Source organism: Loxodonta africana, chromosome 2 (genome assembly GCF_030014295.1).
Source record: "Loxodonta africana isolate mLoxAfr1 chromosome 2, mLoxAfr1.hap2, whole genome shotgun sequence".
Classification (NCBI taxonomy): domain Eukaryota; kingdom Metazoa; phylum Chordata; class Mammalia; order Proboscidea; family Elephantidae; genus Loxodonta; species Loxodonta africana.
In genome coordinates, this window is record NC_087343.1 from 119938517 (window position 1) to 119961069 (window position 22553).

At 39.5% G+C, this 22553-nt stretch overlaps 1 protein-coding gene across 1 annotated transcript in view; it reads left to right on the plus strand.

Annotated features, from left to right (window-relative positions):
- Positions 1-285: 285 nt before the first annotated feature.
- Positions 286-22553, plus strand: part of TSLP (thymic stromal lymphopoietin) — a 51873-nt gene continuing 29605 nt past the window's right edge. Inside the window, 1 exon segment of the mRNA XM_064279699.1 lies at positions 286-329. Coding sequence (XP_064135769.1) covers positions 286-329 — 44 coding nt within the window.

The window sequence follows — 22553 nt, forward strand, 5'->3', positions numbered from 1 at the left end:
ATGCCTGTTGACCAGAATAGAAATTTGCTGCTTGAAATTGAAAAAGAGAACTCTTCCTTAGGTATTTAGTGCCATGGAACTTACCACATTAGGCATCACTAGCACCTAAAGCTATCTCTCCTGCAAGCCCAGGGTTAGGATCAATCTCTTTACACCCGATATAATGTGGGTTACATTAAATCTAAGAACAGAGAAAAAGAAGACTTCTTTTACCTATTGATTAATTCATTCAAGACATGATTTATAATATGCCAAAGCACTAAGCTGAGAGTTGGCAATAAGGAGATGAACAAGACAGATGTGTCCCCTGCCAAAATCAAGCAGAAAAGGTAAGTGTAATGAGTGTGGTGGCAGAAGAAACAAAAAGATCCGTGGAAACATATGGCGAGGGATTTGACCTGCTTAGAAAAGGTCTCTCTGAGGAGTGATGCTTCGATTGAAACCACAGGAAGTGTGCAGAGGAAACCACATGTGGGTAGGTTTAGAGTCAAAAGTGTTCACGTCTCCTGAGGGAGCAGGAGACCAGTGGGATACAGACCCCAAATTCTCGTGAAAAAAACCATACCTAATGGTATGACTGCGACTAGAGGAATCCCAGAGACAATGCTCCCCAGAACTTCCGATGGCACAGGACAGGAACCATCCCCGAAGACAAATCATCAGGCATGAAAAGGACTGGTCAGTGGTGGGGAGAGAGATGCTGATGAAGAGTGAGCTAATTAAATCAGGTGGACACTGGAGAGTGTGTTGACAACTCTTGACTGGAGGGGGGATGGGAAGATAGAGAGAGAGGGAAGATGGCAAAATTGGCACGAAACGAGAGACTGAAAGGGCGGACTCAATAGGGGGAGAGCAAGTAGGAGAAGGGAGTAAGATGTATGAAAACCTGCATGTGACAGACTGATTGGAATGGTAAATGTTCACTTGAAGCTTAATAAAAATTAATTAAAAAAAAAGTGTTCACGTGTAAAAAATGGAAAACGACAGGTACTAGTGAGGATATGGAGACATCGGAACACTTATCCATTGCTGGTGGGGTTGTAAAATGGTACAGTCACTGTGGAAAACATTTTGGTGGTTCCTCAAAAAGTTAAATGTAGGAATACCATATGATCCAGCAATTCAACTCCTACACATATCCAAAGGAATTTAAAGCAGGCACACAAATAGAAACTTACAAACCAATGCTCAGTCCAGCTTTATTTGTAATAGCCAAAAGGTGGAAACAGCCTAAATGGCCATCGACAGAGGAATGGATAAACAAAACGTGGGACATGCAAACAGTGGAATATTACTCATCCATAAAGAGAAATGAAGTCCTGATACATGCTACAACATGGAGGAACCTTGAAAAAGTTATATTGAGTGAAATAAGTCAGTCACAAGAAGACAAATATTGTACGATTCTATTTGTATGAACTATCTAGGATAAGCAAGTATATAGAGACCAAAGTCTATTAGTGGTTACCAGGGGCAGGCAGGACACTTAACCCCTTTAGGATGGTGGAAAAATTTGGAAACCGTTGTGATGGTTGAACAACATGTTAAACATAATTAATGTCATTGACTTTACATGTGAAGAATGTTGAAATGGCAAATGTTTTATTACATAAATATTTACCACAATTAAAAATCTCATTTTTTAAAAAGTGCTCATGCTGCAAATTCTAGAAAAGAAAGTTCAGGGTGACTAAAGAGAAAGAGAGGGAGAATGGCATAAATTTAAGCTGAAGAAGTCATCAGGAATAGAGAGCCTTATAATAAGCCCTGGCACAGAATCTGAACTTTATCCTTGGGAAGATTGGAGGCACTGAAAAATGTTAAGAGCAGTGATAGGAAAAGATCTGCGCTTTTATAAAAACCTTTCTGACTTCTGTGTGAAGAGTATGAAAGCAGCACACAATTAGAGGAAGCAAAACTTTATGTGACTTTTCCTGCGTCACCCTAGAGCAACTGGGTAGTAGATCATTACCTAGGATATAATGAAGATAATTTTAATTATCTAAATGTTTTTGAACATACTTTATCTACACAAGCCTGCTGTGGACCAGAGGCAAGAGTTCTTAGCCTTTAATCTATGGGACTGAAGCCAAGTCTAACTATTCTGGCCCTCAGTCTTCTCGTCAGTAAACAACTCAGTGGTATTTAGCACATTCACAGTGTTGTGCAACCAACTATCTAATTCCGAAACACTTCCATCACCCCAAAAGGAAGCCCTAATCCCATTAAACATTCATTTCCCATTACTCTCTCCCCAGCTCTTCATAATTGTGAAACTACTTTCTGTCTCTATGAACTTCCTATTCTGGGTATTTTATAAATAGCACCATACAGTGTGTGATCTTTCTGTCTGGCTTCTTTTAGCATGTTTTCAAGGTTCATCTACATTGTAGCATGTATCAATATTTCATCCCTTTTTAATACCAAGTAATAGTCCATTGTGTTTACCCAGTTTATTTACCCACTCATCAATTTATGGGCATTTGTGTTGTTTCCGCCCATTGACTATTGTGATTAGTGCTGCTCTGAGCATGTGTGCACATGTATTTGTTTGGGTACCTGTTTTCAATCAGGAATAAAGCGATTCTGTCTTATATAGTAGTATTCGATTAAAACGAAAGTTTGCATTATAGAGTGTTTATGGTTCGTATTGCTCTTCACAACAATTATCTGAGTTAAGCTGCCCTAGAGAAAACACTATGAATCACAACAGTGGACCCAGACATACCAATGATCATGAAGACTGTGCAGACAGGGCAGTGTTTTGTTCTGTTATATATAAGGTCGCCATGAGTTGGAGTTGACTCGATGGCAACTAACAACAATAGGAAAAGTATTATCTCAGTAAACCAAGTCAGAGAGAGGTTAACTAACACACAATAAGTGGAGAGCTGTATCACAAGTAATAATAATAATAAACACTAACACTATTGAGTGCTTAGCATGTGCCAAACACCATGCCTGATATTTTCTTATTTCTTACAACAATATACAATGTAGGCATTATTATTGCCATTGATATCCAAGGACAAATAAGCTCATAGTGATAAACCAACATTCTCAACATTGTATATCTAATAAATATCAGAACCAGAATTGAAACTCCGGTCTGTCTGACTTCGAAGCCCACATTCTTAGCCCAACATTATCGCCTATTATATCATGCTTCCTTGTCTGATTCCTAATCCATCCTACCAGTGCCTGTTCAACTCTGGAGCCATATTTGAAATCACTACTGGCCACTCAACAAATAGTTTTATATTAGAATCCTCTGATGCAAAAAATTAGAGATTTTACATAACTACAGACTTAATCACAAAGATCCAGGAGCAGCCCCAACATCACTGAGCTAAAATGTACCATATTTGCCTATTGTCCTCTGTACCTTTGTTGGTGAGCTGATGGGTTCTCAATAGGCACCTCCTGGATCTTCACAGCAATGTCTCTGTGTCTTACTGTACATTAAAAGCATTTGGTGGTGCTTTTAAAAAATACTCACATCTACAGCTCGAAGAAGAGTTGATGCCTTTGAATTACAGTGTTGGCAAAGAATATTGAGTATACTCTGGACTGCCAGAAGGATGAACAAATCTGTCTTGGAAGAAGTACAGCCAGAATGCTCCTTAGAAGAAAGGGTGATGAGACTTCGTCTCACATCCTTTGTATGTGTTATCAGGAGAAATCAGTCCCTGGAGAAGGACTTCATGCTTGGTAAAGGAGAGGGTCAGCAAAGAGGAAGACCCTCAACCAGCTGGATTGAGACAGATTAACAACAATGGGCTCATGCATAACAACGATTATGAAGATGGCACAGGACCGGGCAGTGTTTCGTTCTGTTGTACACAGGGTCAATATAAGTCGGAACCAACTCAATGGCACCTAACAATGACAACAGCAGATCCCAACACCAGTGGCTCCTATTTAAGCAGTGGAGAGTACAGCCTAGGCATTAAAAAAAGGCATTAGTATGTTTTAAAGGTTTCCTGGGTGATTACAATGTATTGCCTGAGTTGAGAGCCCTGATCTTACAGCATTTTCTTTGTTCAGAAATAAGATGAGGGTTGTGAACAATCTCACTAGCTTGCAATGTCAGATCAGACACAGAAAGTTCCCTCAGGGTGGAGTAAGCACACTGTCTCTATCTAGATTCGAAAGTGCCTGGCCTGAGAAATGGAGAACTTTGAAGCCTTACAGACTCGGGAAAGGTGACCCTCAACTTTGAAGCCAGTAAGTGGTATTTGAGGCATAGTCAGTGACAATCCCTGCCATAGACACCTATTTTCTGACCATGTCTCAGACCATTTCCTTCCTGTCCGTGCTTTTCATGGATATTTACCATTGTCAACCTATGCTTTCAATTTACCATTGTCAGCCACTGCGTTAGACATTCTAGAGGAAAAAATCAGAAAACAGTTTGTTATACCTATTGCAGAGCTTGCATACTTAGTCACCGATTTAGTCATGCCTAATTCAGATTTGTGCTCATTCAGAAAGGTTCTGGACTGATGGCCACTTTGGCCATGATAGGATTTGTTAACACGTGAAGCATAAAAACAGGATGATTGGTGTCGTTCAGGCTGCAGAAGAGAATTGTTTGTTTGTTTTGGAGTGTCAAAAACACCCATTTGTAAGCAAGATGTTTATTTGCTGAATAGTTTATCATCTGGCTGTATTTATTAAGATGAAAATATCAACAACAGTCTTCTAAAGCTCTAACTCCAGGTCATCTCTCTGTTCCCTTACAGGTGCAGCCAGGAAGGTCCAGCTGTGCAGCTTCAGTGTGTACGAGATCTACCCAGGACATGTGAGGTGCTATGCTAGGACGATGGAAGGTTTTCCAATATCTTAACACAAAACGTGAGTCAGCGTTTCTTTCCAAGACGAACCCTCAGCAGATAAACCAGACTGTGCTCTACAGGAGAAAGAACAAAAAGGGGCAGGTGAAAGAAATTCAAAAGAGAAGAGCTCACCATGCAATCAAATTCCAGAGGGCTGTTTCTGGTGCATCTCTTGCTGATGTAATGGCCCAGGGGAATCAGAAACTGGAAGTTACAAAGGCTCAATGAGAACAGGCTATCAGGGCTGCCAAAAAAAAAAAGCCAAGGAAGCAAAAAAAAAAGCTAAACAAACGTCTAAGTTTCTGTTTCCCTAAAAAAAAAAAAAAATTTTTTTTTTTTTTGCTGAAAAATGCTAAGTTGGCAGATGAGACTTTTAAATAAAGATTCGACTATAACTTAAACAACAACAAAAAAAAACCTTAACTCCACACAAGTTCAGACTGGCACTTCTTACCCATTATTTCAGCATCTGTCTATTTCTTTGGATTGTTACAGTTGATGCTGCTCCCACTGGATGCCAGCTCAGGAGGTCATGACCCGTATTGGACAGATAGGGTGGATGAAAGCATTTTGCAGTTAAAGAAGTTTAGAAATTTTAGTTCCAAAGAGGTTTTTATACTGCAAAATTTCTCAGACATGTAAAATGTTAGTGTTTATCATCATTCTCCAAGAAGGAGATTTTGCCAAGCTCATTGACCACAAGGAGAGAATAAAACTAACCAGAACTGGTTACTCTGAGAGACTGATGTCACACCAAAGTTTTATTGTAGGTGATGATAAAGTTAAGCATTATGGTTCCCAAAAGCCCTCAAGAATCCTCACTAGAAAATACTGCCTTCCCAGGCAACTTTACGTACTGGGAGCATGTGTAAACTGCTCTCTGCAGCTCCATCTGCTTCCCAGGGCGAACAACGGATATTCTTCCTGTCAGAAGTCAGGAATGTAGTAAATGTAGTGGTCCTACAGATTTCATCTTCGGGAACTGGATATTTCTTCAGGCCCCAAGGAAGTGGTTGTTGAAGGAAAGGCAGAAGATTCCGGGAATGACTGGGATTTAATGGTAAGAGAACATGCTTATGAGGAGGCAGGAGTTAAGAGGGAAGAGGAGTAGTGAGGTTTAATGTTTATGCACCATTTTTGTTTTATTTATAATTGCAAATGGCACCAAATTCAAAATATACAAAGGTGTATACAGTGAAAAGTAAGATCCTCTTTCTCCATTTCCTCCAGTCACCCTGTTCCCTTTGCAAGAGTCACATCAATTATTTGTTTGTGCTGTATCCTACCAAAAAGACTCTGTGCTTTAGCAAAAATATATATTCAGATAGATAAATAGAGAGAGAATAGGAAAGAAAAACAGAAAGGAAGGGAGGGAGGAAGAGAAGGAGAAGGAAGGGAAAGGAAGAGAGAAAGAGAATTCTGGTTTGCTCAGGACAGCTTCAATTTATTCCTGTTGTCACACAGTATTTATTAATAGTACCCTCTTTTACTCTGAATTATGCCCTGGTTTGAATATATTCACTTATAAGTATGCATGTAATTTATGATACAAATGGTAGCTACTCTACACACTGTACAGAACCTTACTTTTTCAATTTGTCAGTGTGTGTTGGCAGTGTTCACAAAAGAGCACACTGAGCAGCCCCTTTCCTTTTTTTACAGCTTTCTTGCATTCCATTGCCTTATGCGCCATATTTTATTTAGATAGTCTTCTGTTGATGGACATTTAAGTTGTTGCTAACCTCTGATTCTTACAAACAATGCTTGAATTTATTTATTTGTGCATGGGCCATTTTATGCAAATACAAAAATACAAGTACATATGCAACACAAATGTCTAGGAAGGGAGTTGCTGGGTCATAGATATTGCCAAATTGCCTTCTGCAGAGATTGTACCACATGACACATCTAATCAGTCATGTGTGACAGCACCCTGGCCTACATTCTCACCATACCACATGTTAGCAAAGTTTTTATCTTTGCCTGTGGAAAATGATACATTGTTTTAATTTTCATTTCCCTTATTATGAAGCTGTGCACATTTTCATACATTTAAGAAACATTTTAAACATTTTCCTGTTAATTGTTTACATCCTTTGCCTATTTTTCTTATTGATTTGTGAGAGCTTATATTTTGAAAAAAAAAAAAAAGAAGGAAAAACCTGGTCTTTATTCTGTGATCAAAAACATTTGCTTCAGTTTGTTCTCTGCTTTGGACTGTGCTCACGGTATGGTTTTGACATAAAATTGTCTTAGATATATACGTTAGAATTATTTTCTTCTATAGTTTCCGGTGTTCATTTAATACTTACAAAAGGTCTACCTCACTCTAATGAGGAGCACAGTGGTTAAACACTTAGCTGCTAACCGAAAGTTCGGCGGTTTGAACCCACCAGCCACTCAGCAGGGGAAAGGTGTGGCAGCTGGCATCTGCAAAGATGTCAAAAACTAAAAACCAAATGTGTTGCCATCAAGCCAATTCCGACTCATAGCCTTGAAAACCCTATGGGGCAGTTCTATTCTGTCCTATAGGGTCACTACAAGTCAGAATTGACTCAGTTCGACAGAGCACACCACCACCTCACTCTAAGATCCTAAAAAGTCATCTTACATTTTTTATAGTACTCTCTTGTTTCAGTAACTTTAATCTATAAATGTAATAATGTGTACATATTAAATAGCTCAGAACAAGGGATTGAGTACCTAGAAAACTGAATATATGTGAATAGCAGTGAAACCTTGAGGGGAAAACGTAATGAAGGCTGACTAGTTCTGTGAATATTATAATACAACAGTAAAGCCGGAACCTGTGTGAGGCAGAAACCTGTCGGAGAAGAAAAATTAAAATAATTTCCACAAAAATGAGCAACATAAAAGTTGTTAAGACTGTATCCTGTCAAAGGTGGAAAACTTGTAAAAGCAGGAAAAATAAGCCAGTCCTGTCCTGTTTAGGCTCTCACAGGATTCACTGTAATAATTAAAATACCTTGAAACCGGCATGGACCAAATAAATTAATTTAAAGAGTCTAGAAACAGGCCTGCTTAATAAGTATTTAACATATAACAGAGGTAGCATTCCAGATCAGTGGGAGTAAATAGGATTATTTAATAGAGCCTGTGAGAAGAAAATGCATAGCCCACTGGGGGAAAATAAGCTGTTCACCAATTCTCCTCCTTTCCCAGAGCACACAGAAAATCCAAAAACTTTAAACTGAAACACAAAGGTGCTGGAAAAATAATACGTGGATTTGAATGGATTTGTGTGTATGTATATTTACCTATTACGCAATTTTAACTAGGCAGGGCTCAGGGGCTTTTCTCAGGCATGGAGTAAAAGATAGGTAAATTTACCTATCTGTACTGATTGAATTCAATGAACAAATTCAAAAACCACATGGAATGTGAGAAAAACAACTTTCAACTCCTCAGAGGCAAAAAAGACTTTCAATTCAAAAAGAAAATACAAATTATCAAACAGAAAAACAGGGAAAGGGCGTAAATAGAAAAAGAAGTACAAATGGCCCATATACACTTGAAAATGCTCTCTTACAATTAAGGAACTTGAAATTTAAAAATTAAAAGAACAGAATCCTGTGAAACAGCCATCAGGTTGGTAAATAAAGTTTTGGTGAGGGTGTAAGGAAATTCACATTCACATACTGTTGATATAGGTATAATGTGCTGTAATCTTTTGGGAACAATTTTGTAGTATCTAACAAAATGTTTTTTTTTTTTTTTTAACAAAATGTTAAATGTACATGCCCCTAACCTAGCAATTCTTCTTCTTCGAAATTTTTCATAGAGTGTATAGTAATACCAGTTCCAAGTGATACAAGTAGGCGGTATGCATTTCAGTATTATCATAGCAAAACTACGGCATAGCTAAAGTATCATAGAATCACATCTTAAAAGGAGAATAAGTAAAAACACACATATACTAAAAAATGATGAATCAACTCGACAGCAATGGGTTTGATTTGGGTTTTTTTTTTAACATGTTACATGCACATGTATGTCGTCTTTTGGCAAATTTTAGAGAATAACCTACTTACCTGATATTGTTTTCCTGAAGTTGATATTTCTTATTGTGACCACCACTGGACTCTCTTGCTCTTAGCATCTCAGGCTGCCCAATGGAATTATGGGAGGTTATGCTTATGTTCCAAAATTTCTCTAACATCAAAGGACTGATAAAACTGTAGTACATACATACAATGACTTCCTGTGCAGCCATTCAAAAGATTTAGATGCATGTAAATCTTTTGAATGCTGCACAGGAAGTCATTGTATGAATGTAGTAACTTGTCTATTGGTAAGATGGGAAATATTTAATTACATCTTAAAGGCTATGGGGAAGAAGACAGAAGACAGTAAAAAGAGAAGAAACGATAAGGAGACTAAATAATTAATGAAGTGTATCAAGAAAGGTGGATCTGCTATTCCAGTTCAAGGGATTTGCCGTGAATAGAAAAAAGAACTTTCTTACAAGGAGCCTGAAGGGAGGAATTGAGGAAAAAAGAGCTAGGGGGAGGATGATGAGGTAGATGGTTAGTTCGTAGGAGTAACTAATTCTTTAATGCAAGTCTAAATTTACTTCAGGATTTAGGGTTCCCGTTAATAATCCTATTGCTCTTGTTGCTAGGTGCCTTCAAGTCTGTTCTGACTCACAGCCACCCCATATACAACAAACTGAACACTGCCCAGTCCTGTGCCATCCTCACAATCATTGTTATGCTTGAGCCCATTGTTACAGTCACTGTATCGAAGCATCTCATTGAGGGTCTTCCTCTTTTTTTGCTGACCCTCTACTTTTCCACACGTGATGTCCTCCTCCTGGGACTGGTACCTCCTGATAACATGTCCAAAGTATGTGAGATGAAGTCTTGTCATCCTTGCTTCTAAATGAGCATTCGGGCTGTACTTCCTCCAAGACAGATTTATTTGTTCTTCTGGTACTGATACATTCAATATTCTTCACAAATATAATAATTCAAAGGTATCAATTCTTCAGTCTTCCCTTATTTCTTCTCCAGCTATCATATGCATACGAGGTGGTTGAAAACACCATGGCATGGTTCAGATGCACCTTAGTCCTTAAAGTGACATTTTGTTTTTTAACACTTTAAAGGTCTATTACGCCTGACAAGTGTCCTTTTCGTCTGGTTGGCTTCTGTCTTCATTTGCAGTATTTTGATTCTTTGCTGCTTTCATAGGTGTTGATTGTGGATCCAAGTAAAATAAAATCCTTGACAACTTCAATGTTTTCTCTATTTATCATGATGTTGCTTATTGGTCCAGTTGTGAGGCTTTTGGTTTTCGTGTTGAGTTGTAATCCATACTGAATGCTGTGGTCTTTGATCTTCATCAGTAAGTGCTTCAAGTCCTCTCACTTTCACCAAGCAAGGTTGTGTCTTCCTCCAGTTCTGATGCTTGATTCTTCATATAGTCCAGCTTCTTGGCTTCTTTGCTCAGCATACAGATTGAAAAAGTATGGTGAAATGATACAGCCCTGACACACACCTTTCCTGACTTTAAAACACAGTATTCCCGTGTTCTGTTCTAATGACTGCCTTTGATCTATGTACAGGTTCCTCATGAGCACAATTAATTGTTCTGTAATTCCCGTTCTTCCCAATGCTATCCATAATTTGTTATGATCCACACAGTCAAATGCCTTTGCATAGTCAATAAAACACAGGTAAACACCTTTCTAGTTATTCTCTGCTTTCAGCCATGATCCATCTGACATCAGCAATGATATCCCTTGTTCCACAGCCTCTTCTAAATCTGGCTTGAATTTCTGGCAATTCCCTGTTGATGTACTGCTGCAGCCACTTTTGAATGATCTTCAGCAAAATTTTACCTGTGTGTGACATTGTTCCATAATTTCCGAATTCTGTTTGACTACCTGTCTTTGGAATGAGTACAAATATGGTTCTCTTCCACTCAGTTGGCCAGGTAGCTGTCTTCCAAATTTCTTGGCATAAACAAGTGAACACCTCCAGTGCTGCATCTGTTTATTGAAGCATCTCAACTGGTGTTCTGTCAGTTCCTAGGGCCTTGTTCTTTGCCAGTGCCTTCAGTACAGCTTGAATATCTTTCTTCAGTACCATCAGTTCTTGATCATATGCTACCTCCTGAAATGGTTGGAAGTTGATGAATTCTTTTTGGTACAGTGACTCTGTGCATTCCTCCTATCTTCTTTTGATGCCTCCTGCATTGTTTAATATTTTCCCTGTAGAATCCTTCAATACTGCAACTTGAGGCTTGAATTTTTTCTTCAGTTTTTTCAGTTTGAGAAATGCCGAGCGTGTTCTTCCCTTTTAGTTTTCTATCTCCACATTTTTGCACATCATTATAATACTATACTTTGTCTTCTGGAGCGTCCTTTGAAATCTTCTTTTTTACTTTTTTACTTAATCTTTTCTTCCATTCACTTTAGCCACTCTATATTCAACAGCAAGTTTCAGAGTCCTTTCTGATATCCATTTTGGTCTGTCCTTTTTTTCTTATCTCTTTAATGACCTCTTACTTTCTTCATGTATGACGTCCTTGTTGTAATCCCACGTCTCATCTGGTTTTTGGTCATTGGTGTACAATGTGCCAAATCTTGAGATGGTCTCTAAATTCCGAAGGGCTATACTCAAAGTCATACTTTGGCTCTTGTGAATTTGTTCTAATTTTCTTTGGCTTCAACGTGAACTTGCACGTGAGCAATTGATGACCTGTTCCACAGTCAGTCCCTAGCCTTGTTCTGATTGATGATATTGAGCTTTTCCATCATCTCTTTCCACCAAAACCAAAACCAAACTCACTGCCGTCGAGTTGATTTCGACTCATAGCGACCCTATAGGACAGAGTAGAACTGCCCGATAGAGTTTCCAAGGAGCACCTGGTGGATTCGAACTGCCGACCTCTTGGTTAGTAGCTGTAGCACTTAACCACTACGCCACCAGGGTTTCCATCTCTTTCCACAGATGTAGGCAATTTGATTCCTTTGTATTCCGTCTGGTAAAGTTCACGTATATAGTCACTGTTTATGTTGTTGAAAAAAGGTATTTGCAATGAAGAAATCAATGGTCTTGCAAAATTCTATTATGTGATCTCTGAAGTAGTTTCTATCAACAAGGCCATGTTTTCAACAACGGATCCTTTTTTGTTTCAAACTTTCCCATTCCAATCACCAGTAATTATTAATGCATCTTGACTGCCTGTTTGATCAACTTCAGACTGCAGAAGTTGGTAAAAATCTTCAATTTCCTCATCTTTGGCCTTAGTGGTTGGTGGATAAAATCGTATAATAGTCATATCAACTGATTTTCCTTTTAAGTGTATGGATATTATCCTATTACTGACAGTGTTGTATTTTGGGATAGATCTTGAAATGTTCTTCTTGATGATGAATGCAACACCATTCCTCTTCAACTTGTCATTCCCAGGGTAGAAGATATGATTGTCTGATTCAAAATGGCCAACACCTGTCCATTTTAGTTCACTAATGCCTAGGATTTTTTCTTTTTTTTTTTAGGTACTGAAGGAAAAGGTCCAAACTGCACTGAAGGCATTGTTGAAAAACTAGGCTCCAGGAACTGATGGAATACCAATTGAGATGTTTCAACAAATGAATGCAGTGCTGGAAGTACTTACTCATCTATGCCAAAAAATTTGGAAGACAGCTACCTGGTCAAATGACTGGAAGAGGTCTACATTTATGTCTATTCCCAAGAAAGATGATCCCACTGAATGGGGAAATTATCAAGCAATGTTATTAATGTCACACACAGGTAAAATTTTGCTGATGATTGTTCGAAAGCAGCTGCAGCAGTATATCAACAGGGAACTGCCAAAAATTCAAGCCAGATTCAGAAGAGGACGCAGAACTAGGAATATCATTGCTGATGTCAGATGGATCCTGGCTGAAGGCAGAAAATACCAAAAAGATGTTTACCTGTGTTTTATTGATTATGCAAAGGCATTTGACATGTGTGGATCATAACAAATTATGGGTAACATTGGGAAGAATGGGAGTTCCAGAATAATTAATTGTGCTCATGAGGAACCTGTACACAGATCAAGAGGCAATCACTCAAACAGAACAAGAGAATACTGCATGGTTTAAAAGCCAAGAAAGGTGTGTGTCATGGTTGTATTCTTTCACCATACCTATTCAATCTGTATGCCGAGCAAAATAATCTGAGAAGCTGGACTATATAAAGAACGAGGCATCAGGATTGGGGGAAGACTCATTAACAACCTGCGTTATGCAGATACACAACCTTGCTTGGTGAAAGTGAACAGGACTTGAAACACTTACTGATGAAGATCAAAGACCACAGCCTTCAGTGTGAACTGCAATTCAACATAAAGAAAACAAAAGTCCTCAAAACTGGACCAATAAGCAATATCATGATAAATGGAGAAAAGTTTGATGTTGCCAAGAAATTCATTTTACTTGGCTCCACAATCAACACCCATGGAAGCAGCAGTCAAGAAATCAAAAGACACATTGCATTGGGCAAATCCACTGCAAAAGGCCTCTTTAAAGTGTTGAAAAGCAAAGATGTCACCTTGAGGACTAAGGTGTGCCTGATCCCAGCCATGGTGTTCCCAATTGCTTCCTATACATATGAAAGCTGGATGATGAATAAGGAAGAAGAATTGACACCTTGGAATTTTGGTGTTGGACTGCCAAAAGTACTAACAAATTTATGTCGGAACAAGTACAACCAGAATGCTTCTTAGAAACATGGATGGCGAGACTACATCTCACATACTTTGGACATGTTGTCAGGAGGGATCAGTCTCTGGAGAAGGACATCATGGTTGGTAAAGTAGAAGGTCAGAGAAAAAGAGGAAGACTCAATGAGATGGATTGACACAGTGGCTGAAACAATGGGCTTAAGCACAACAATGATTGTGAGGATGGAATAGGACTGGGCAGTGTTTCATCCTGTTGTACATAGTTGCACTATGAGTCGGAAATGACTAGATAGCACCTAACAACAATGCCTAGGATATCAATATTTATGCATTCTGCTTCATTTTTGATGATTTCCAATTTTCCTAAATCCACACTTTGTACATTGCACTTTCTGATTATGAATGGTTGCTTGCTGCTGCTTCTCATTTTGAGTTGTGCCACATCACAAATGAAGGTCCTGAAAACGTGATTGCATCCATGTGATTAACGTCGACTCTACTTTGAGGCAGCAGCTTTTCCCCAGTCATATTTTGAGTTCCTTCCAACACGAGGGGCTCAAAGGCAGCTCATATCTCTCCTTATGTGGTCTTGTTTCTTTCTCTCAAGGAGAGGAAATACCTCATCTGGAATGAAGTAGAAGGGCAGGTGTGTAAACCAGTTTAGGCAGAATAAGATCACCCACTTCTGATGCTAAATTGTGTGATAGGTAACACCCACCCCACTTCACAGGCCAGCAGTGTCCTATTTCAGCTTTCCTTCCCTGATCAGTTTAGACCTCCAGCTGCCCATGCAGCCCACTCTCTGTCTGATTCCCAGCCACTCGGGGCTGGGTCCACAAGCTTGGGAGCCCACATGACTCCCTCCACTTCAGACCAGCCACCTTCCCCTCCTCCTTTGGGTCCTATAATTTACTGGAATGACACAGAGTTCATAGGAGACACCGTGACTGTGATAACAGCTTTAATATAACAACAACAAAAAAGGATATAAACAAAGAGACACATAGGGTGAGGTCCAGGAATGGTCACAGCACAGAGCTTCCATGTTCCAAACATGGAAGCACTACCCTCTTGTGTATGGATACCAAACAAACAGGAAGCTCCCTAAGCCTTCATTTTCCAAAGCCTTTACTGACCTCACCATTATTTTTTTACTGGCCTCACCATGTGGCCAAGATAGATAACTTCATGCCTTGTGTGGCTTAGCTGGCATTGGGCCCACAGGTGTTCCCTCTTGGGCCAGACAGCCCCACAGTCATTAGCCTCAGGTGTTGATCTGGCTCTCAGGAATCAAGACCAAAGTCCAAAGGACTTTCTGCAAGGTGATTACGTACCTCGCGGCCTCTTGCTGTCAAAATGGGAAAATGTTGAGTCTGGAGAGTGATGTCTGTCTATGTGTGAGCTGTCCCATCATACTGGCTACAAAGGCAACTCAGGAAGGAATGTTTCTCGTAAGTGTCACTTCCGGGAAGTCTGGTCCAGACAATAAAGAAAAGCATCACATCCCAAGTAGCACAAAACAGCAAAGGAGTTAGCTAAGTCACTTTATGATTCCAAGAAGTCTTATATGTTAGGATAGGATCTTAGTTGTTCGAGAAATGGCAAGCTGGGCCACCACACGTAGCTTGCTAAACATTGCACAACAGAATGTGAATAGGTCCCCTGGCTTGTGCAATGGGGTGTCCCTGAGGAAAAGCAGACTCCCAGCCCCTTTAGCTAGAATATAAGAACTTCAGGGTTGGTAGAAGACATTCAACTAGTTATAGAATTATGCAATTAACAACCTGCGTTATGCAGATGACACAACCTTGCTTGCTGAAAGTGAAGAGGACTTGAAGCACTTACTAATGAAGATCAAAGACCACAGCTTCAGTATGGACTGCACCTCAACATAAAGACAACAAAAATCCTCACAACTGGACCAATGAGCATCATCATGATAAACGGAAAAAAATTGAAGTTGTCAAGGATTTCATTTTACTTGGATCCACAATCAACAGCCATGGAAGCAGCAGTCAAGAAATCAAAAGACGCATTGTATTGGGTAAATCTGCTGCAAAGGACCTCTTCAAAGTGTTGAAGAGCAAAGATGTCACCCTGAAGACTAAGGTGCGCCTGACCCAAGCCATGGTATTTTCAATCACATCATATGCATGTGAAAACTGGACAATGAATAAGGAAGACTGAAGAAGAGTTGACGCCTTTGAATTGTGGTGTTGGTGAAGAATATTGAATATACCATGGACTGCCAAAAGAACGAACAAATCTGTCTTGGAAGAAGTGCGACCAGAATGCTCTTTAGAGGCAAGGATGGTGAGACTGCATCTTACATACTCTGGATATGTTGTCAGAAGGGATCAGTCCCTGGAGAAGGACATCGTGCTTGGCAGAGTACAGGGTCAGCGGAAAAGAGGAAGACCCTCAACGAGGTGGATTGACACAGTGCCTGCAACAATGAGCTCAAGCATAACAACGATTATAAGGATGGCGCAGGACCAGGCAGTGTTTCATTCTGTAGTGCATAGGGTCACTATGAGTTAGAACCAACTCGACGGCACCTAACAACAACAACAACTGGACCTTAAAATAAAGGATAAAAAGAAGTATATCTAGGATGTTCACAGAGTTGGGCTCAGGGTTAGAGAGTAGGGGAAGTGGGTGAAGACAAAAATTTAGTCCCAAGACTAGGGAGAGGTATGCCCATGAGTTGAGAACACATAGTCCCCTGGTTGGCATACTGTTCTCCAAGTCTGATATAGATGTTTTGGCTTAATTCTGAGGCACACCAAATGGTGAGGATTGGCTAATATATGCCAACTCAAGGCAAGAGAGCTCTGAAACCAGACATTTTGGCTTAACCCAAATTCAACAGATCTGAATTAAGGAGATGATACTTTCAATGGGACTCTAATGAGTTAATGGTGTATTAACCTAGGCCATAGGACATCTCACTGTGGAACACATGGGAAATATTCGGAAGAACCACATGCCCCACAGAACTGAGTCCTATGGCTTTGTTAAGCTCATATCACCAGCAGTAATTACATGCCATAGATAAGAAAAAAAAAAAAAAAAGAATATATGGCTCTCTGAATGACCAGGAAGTGATCTCTGTGTTGGAGATAAACCAAATTGGAAGAGAAAGTGGGAAATGGTGTCAAGAGAATTATTCTTGGCTTATTTTTTCTTTTTTCATATTCCATAAGACTTTAACTTAACAGCCAAGAAGGGATGCAACAGTGTATTACACATTGTTGAGTCATCAGTCATAGTAAAGTTGACTTACCTTTTATAAATCATATATATTACAAAACAAGTTCCCATTATGCACACCAGGGTACTAACCTAACATAGACTGCGTAACTGGTAGCCCTGGTTTTTTCCCACAGCCAGAACATAAAACTGGTCCCTGGTGGGTGGCACTTTTACCAATATCATCAGGCTAAATCTACCCATCTCACTGGTGTGCATTCCTGTGTCTTTTAAAGTCACTCTGGTCTTTCTGTCACTATGCTGGTGCATACCACATAGGAGAGTGCTTGGTCCACAGAAGATCTCCTGTGTCTCCATCTCTATTTCTTTCTGTTTTTTTTTTTTTAAGGCATTTTTTTTTTAAAAGACATTTATTTATTGAGAAGGTAGAGATGATAATGTCCTTTCAAATACAGAATCCTATGAACAAATTATCCAAGCCAATATTAATTATGCAGTGGTTCTGGGCCTTCTTTCTATTCCTCAGCTCACTCCCCTGGGGCACAGGCGTCTGTGATGCTAATTATACAATCTGGCCCATTAAGGAAACCCTGGTGGCGTAGTGGTTAAGTGCTACAGCTGCTAACCAAAGGGTCGACAGTTAGAATCCGCCAGGCGCTCCTCGGAAACTCTATGGGGCAGTTCTACTCTGTCCTACAGGGTCGCTATGAGTCAGAATCGACTCGATGGCACTGGGTTTGGGTTTGGTTTGGTTTGGCTCCATTAATATGGCTATACTGCATTCTGGACTGGGTCACTGTCCCAATCCCCCACTCCTTCTCCACCTATCACCACCCTCTCCCATACAAACAGGAATCAGTGCTGTAATATGTTGTTTGAAAGCACATATTCTGTCAGAATTCCTGACAGTGACTATCACGTCTATCACTTATGAAGATTGTAAATGCCAAACAGAATCCTAGAGTGAGGAGAACTCCTGGAGAGTCATCCAATTTTTTTTTTCTCCTCTACCTTTTTTTTTTACTCTCAGGTATCATTGCCCATGAACTAACCCAAGAAAAATTAAAAGATGATCTTTAAAGTGTTTGAAACCTTATTAGTCAAGATAAGCTGCATACTCTCAATGGGGGCAATAGCACCCCTAAGGGGACAAAAATTAGTTTGGGGTGGGGAGGCAAAAAAAAAAAAAAAAAAAAAACCTCTTATGCATAAAGCACAAATATACATACAGTGCATAAACAAAAATACAATATATTTGTGGTACTAATTTCATAAATGGGGCAATTACAAAAAAAGTCTAATAAGGCTTTTTTAAAAGGTGATAATAATAATAACGAAGAAAACTTGAGAAGTGCTAGAGTAGGTTACACTGCTTTAACAAACACCCCCACCTCAATGGCTTTACAAAATAACCTTTTTTTTTTCTTGTTCACCTTACAGTCTAGTGTTAGTTAGTGGGGGTGGTGGAGTGCGTCTCCTCCACACAGTCATACAGGAACTCCTGATTCTTGCTTTTAGGAGGTTCCGCCATCCCCCAGGAGCTTTGAGAACTCTATGAGATCCTCTGCATCAAGCTGGACAATGTGTAAAGAAACTAGAAGATCGCAAGGGAGATTTTAGACACTTGGCCTGGCAGTGGGTGCACAAATTTTGTTGCTATTATTTGTTGTTGAGTCAGCTCAGACTCACGGTGACCTTGTGTATGACAGAATGAAACATTGTCTTGTCCTGCGCCATCTTCGTGAACTTTGGCGTGTTTGAGTTCTTTGTTGCAGCTGCTATGTAAATCCATCTCATTGAGGGTTTCTTTCATTTTCGTTGGTCCTCTACTTTACCAGTCTTGGAGGAAGTACAGCCAGAATGCTTCTCTGAAGCAAGGATTTCAAGATTTCATCTTACCTACTCTGGACATGTCATCAGAAAAGACCAATGGCTAGAAAAGGACCTCATGTCTGGTAAAGTAGAAGGTCAGTGAAAACGAGGGAAACCTTCCATGAGTTGGACTGATACAATAACTGTAACAATGGAGTCAAATATACCAGTGATTGTGAGGTTTCACGGGACTGGATGATATTTCGTTCTGTTATACATAAGGTTGCCATGAGCTGGAGCCATCTCGACTGCAACTAACAATAACTACAACTGCTTTACCAAATATAATGTCCTTCTCTAGTGATTGGTCTTTCCTGTTGGTGCCCAAAGTAAGGGAATTGAAGTCTCGCCATCCTTGCTTCTAAGAAACATCTGGTTGTATTTCTTCTAAGAGTGATTTGTTTGTTCTTTTGGCAGTCCATAGTATATCCATTTATTCTTTATCAACACCACAGTTCAAACACATCAATTCTTCTATGTTCCTTTTTCAATATCCAGTTTTCACATGCATATGAGATGATAAAAAAAGACCATAGCCTGGGTCAGACACACTTTAGTCATCAAAGTGACAACTTTGTTTTTTAAAATGAAAGAAGTCTCTTGCAGTACATTTGCCTAATTTGTATTGTCAAGAAATAGTCACACGGCCTCTCCTAAATGCAAGGCACCTGGAAATAGTCTACCACTGTGCAAGGAAGGAGAAAACAGAAATATTGGAGAACGACCAGTCATTCTTTTCCTCATACAGGACTCTCACAGTTCTGCAAACCCATTGGTAGCTGGAGGTCGAATTATGTTTAACTCCTTTTGCAACGATAGAACATACCCTGGAAAGAATGGATAACGGTTTATTTTAATCCTATTCTTTGACTTTGGGTTCTCTTTCTGTCTTCCACAAGCTTTACTTTTACTCTCCGTTTTGAATCAGAAAATTATATGGTCTGCTATGCCCGGAATGACATTTTGAAGAGGAATGGTGTTGTATTCATACTCAAAAAGAACATTTCAAGGTCTATCCTGAAGTACAACACTGTCAGTGATGGAATAATATCCATACACCTACAAGGGCGACCAGTTAATATGACTATTGTTCAAATTTACACACCAACCACTAAGGCCAAAGATGAAGAAATTAGAAATTTTTACCAACTTCTGCAGTCTAAAATTGATCAAACATGCAATCAGGATGCATTGATAATTACTGGTGATTGGAATGCAAAAGTTGGAAACAAAGAAAAGGATCAGTAGTTGAAAAATATGGCCATGGTGGTAGAAACAATCCTGGAGATCTTATAACTGAATTTTGGAAGAACAACAATTTCTTCATTGCAAATACCTTTTTGCAACAACATAAATGGTGACTATACACATGAACCTCACCAATAGAATACATAGGAATCAAATTGACTACATCTGTGGAAAGAGATAATGGAAAAGCTCAGTATTATCAGTCAGAACAAGGCCAGAGGCCAACTGTGGAACAGATCATTAATTGCTCATATTCAAGTTCAAGTTGAAGCTGAAGAAGATTAGAACAAGTCCACAAAAGTCAAAGTACAACCTTGAATATATCCCTCCTGAATTTAGGAACCATCTCAGGAATAGATTTGAAGCATTGAACCCTAATGACCAAAGACCAGATGAGTTGTGTAACAACATCAAGGACATCATACATGAAGAAAGCCAGAAGTCATTAAAAAGACAGGAAAGAAAGAAAAGACCAAAACAGATGTCAGAAGAGACGCTGAAGATTGATCTTGAACATCCAGTAGCTAAAGCAAAAGGAAGAAATGGTGAAGTAAAAGTGCTGAACAGAAGATTTCAAAGGACAGGTCAAGAAGACAAAGTAAAGTATTATAATGACATATGCAAAGTCCTATAGTTGGAAAACCAAAAGAAAAGAACACGCTCAGCATTTCTCAAGCTGAAAGAACTGAAGAAAAAATTCAAGCCTCGAGTTGCAATATTGAAAGATTCTATGGGGAATATATTAAATGACGCAGGAAGCATCAAAAGAAGACGGAAGAATACAGAGTCACTATACCAAAAAGAATTGGTTGGCGTTCAATCATTTCAGGAGATAGCATATGATCAGTTACTGATAGTACTGAAGGAAGAGATCCAAGCTGTGCTGAAGGCACTGGCAAAAAACAAGGCTCCAGGAACTGGTTGAATACAAACTGAGATGTTTCAACAAACGGATGCAGCACTGGAAGTGCTCACTTATCTATGCCAAGAAATTTGGCAGGCAGATACCTGACCAACTGACTGGAAGAGATCCATATTTATGCCTGTTCCAAAGAAAGGTGATCCAACCAAATGCTGAAAGTATCGAACAATATCGTTAGTATCAAACACAAGTAAAATTTTACTGAAGATCATTCAAAAGGGACTGCAGCAGTACACGGACAGGGAACTGCCAGAAATTCAAGCCAGATTCAGAAGATGACATGGAATAAGGGTTATCACTGCTGATGTCAGATGGATCCTGGCTGAAAGCGGAGAATACCAGAAAGAGGTTTACCTGTGTTTTATTGACTATACAAAGGCATTTTACTGTGTGGATCATAACAAATTAGGGATAGCGGACTTGAAGCACTTACTGATGAAGAGCAAAGACCACAGCCTTCAGTATGGATTATGACTCAACATCAAGAAAACAAAAATCCTCACAACTGGACCAATAAGCAATATCATGATAAATGGAGAAAAGATTGAAGCTGTCAAGGATTTCGTTTTACTTGTATTCGCAATCAACACCTATGGAAGCAGCAGTCAAGAAATGAAATGCCCAGGACAGGAACTGTTCCCAAAGCCAACTCTTCAGACATGGATTGGACTGGACAATGGGATGGAGAGGGATGCTGGTAAGGAGTGAGCTTCTTGGATCAGGTGGACGCTTGAGACTATGTTGGCATCTCCTGTCTGGAGGGGAGATGAGAGGGTAGAGGGGGTTAGAAGCTGACGGAATGGACACGAAAAGAGAGAGTGGAGGGAGGCAGCGGGCTGTCTCATTAGGGGTAGAGAAATTGGGAGTATGTAGCAAGGTGTATATAATTTTTTGTGTGAGAGACTGACTTGATTTGTAAACTTTCGCTTAAAGCACAATAAAAATTTTTTAAAAAAAGAAATTGAAAAAATCACAAAAAAAAGAAAAGAAATGACACACTGCATTGTGCAAATCTGCTGCAAAAGACTTCATTAAGCTGTTAAAAAGCAAAGATGTCATCTTGAAGACTAAGGTGTGCCTGACCCAATTTACGGTGTTTTTAATTGCCTCATATCCATGTATGTGAAAGCTTGAAAATGAACAAGCAAGACCTAAGAAGAGCTGATGCATTTGAATTATGGCGTTGGTGAAGAATATTGAATATACCATGGACTTCCAAAAGAACAAGCAAATCTGTCTTGGAAGAAGTATAGCCAGAATAGTCCTTAGAAGCAAGTATAGAGAGATTTCTCACATACATTGGACATGTTATCAGGAGGGATCAGTACCTGGAGAAGGACATCATGCTTGGTAAAGCAGAGGGTCAGCAAAGAAGAGGAAGATCCTCAACGAGGTGGATTGACACAGTGGCTATGTCTCAAACATAGCAATGATTGTGAGGATGGCGCAAGACTAGGCAGTGTTTTGTTCTGTCGTACACGGGGTCTCTCTGAGTCGGAACTGACTGGAAAGCACCTAAAAACAACAACGAGAAACAAAAAGTTTTTAAGTGTATGTTTTTCAGCATAATCAATGTTGGAAAGGATATGGAAGTAAAGGTACAATTACTCTTTGTGTAAGTCGTTAACGTATAGAAAGGGTGACTTGACAATATTTATCACAATTTTTTAATGCACATACCCGTTGACCTAGCAATTCTCCTTCTAGAAATATACACTGTCGTTTTTGTCGGTAGTTGCCGTCAAGTTGAAGTAGCTCAT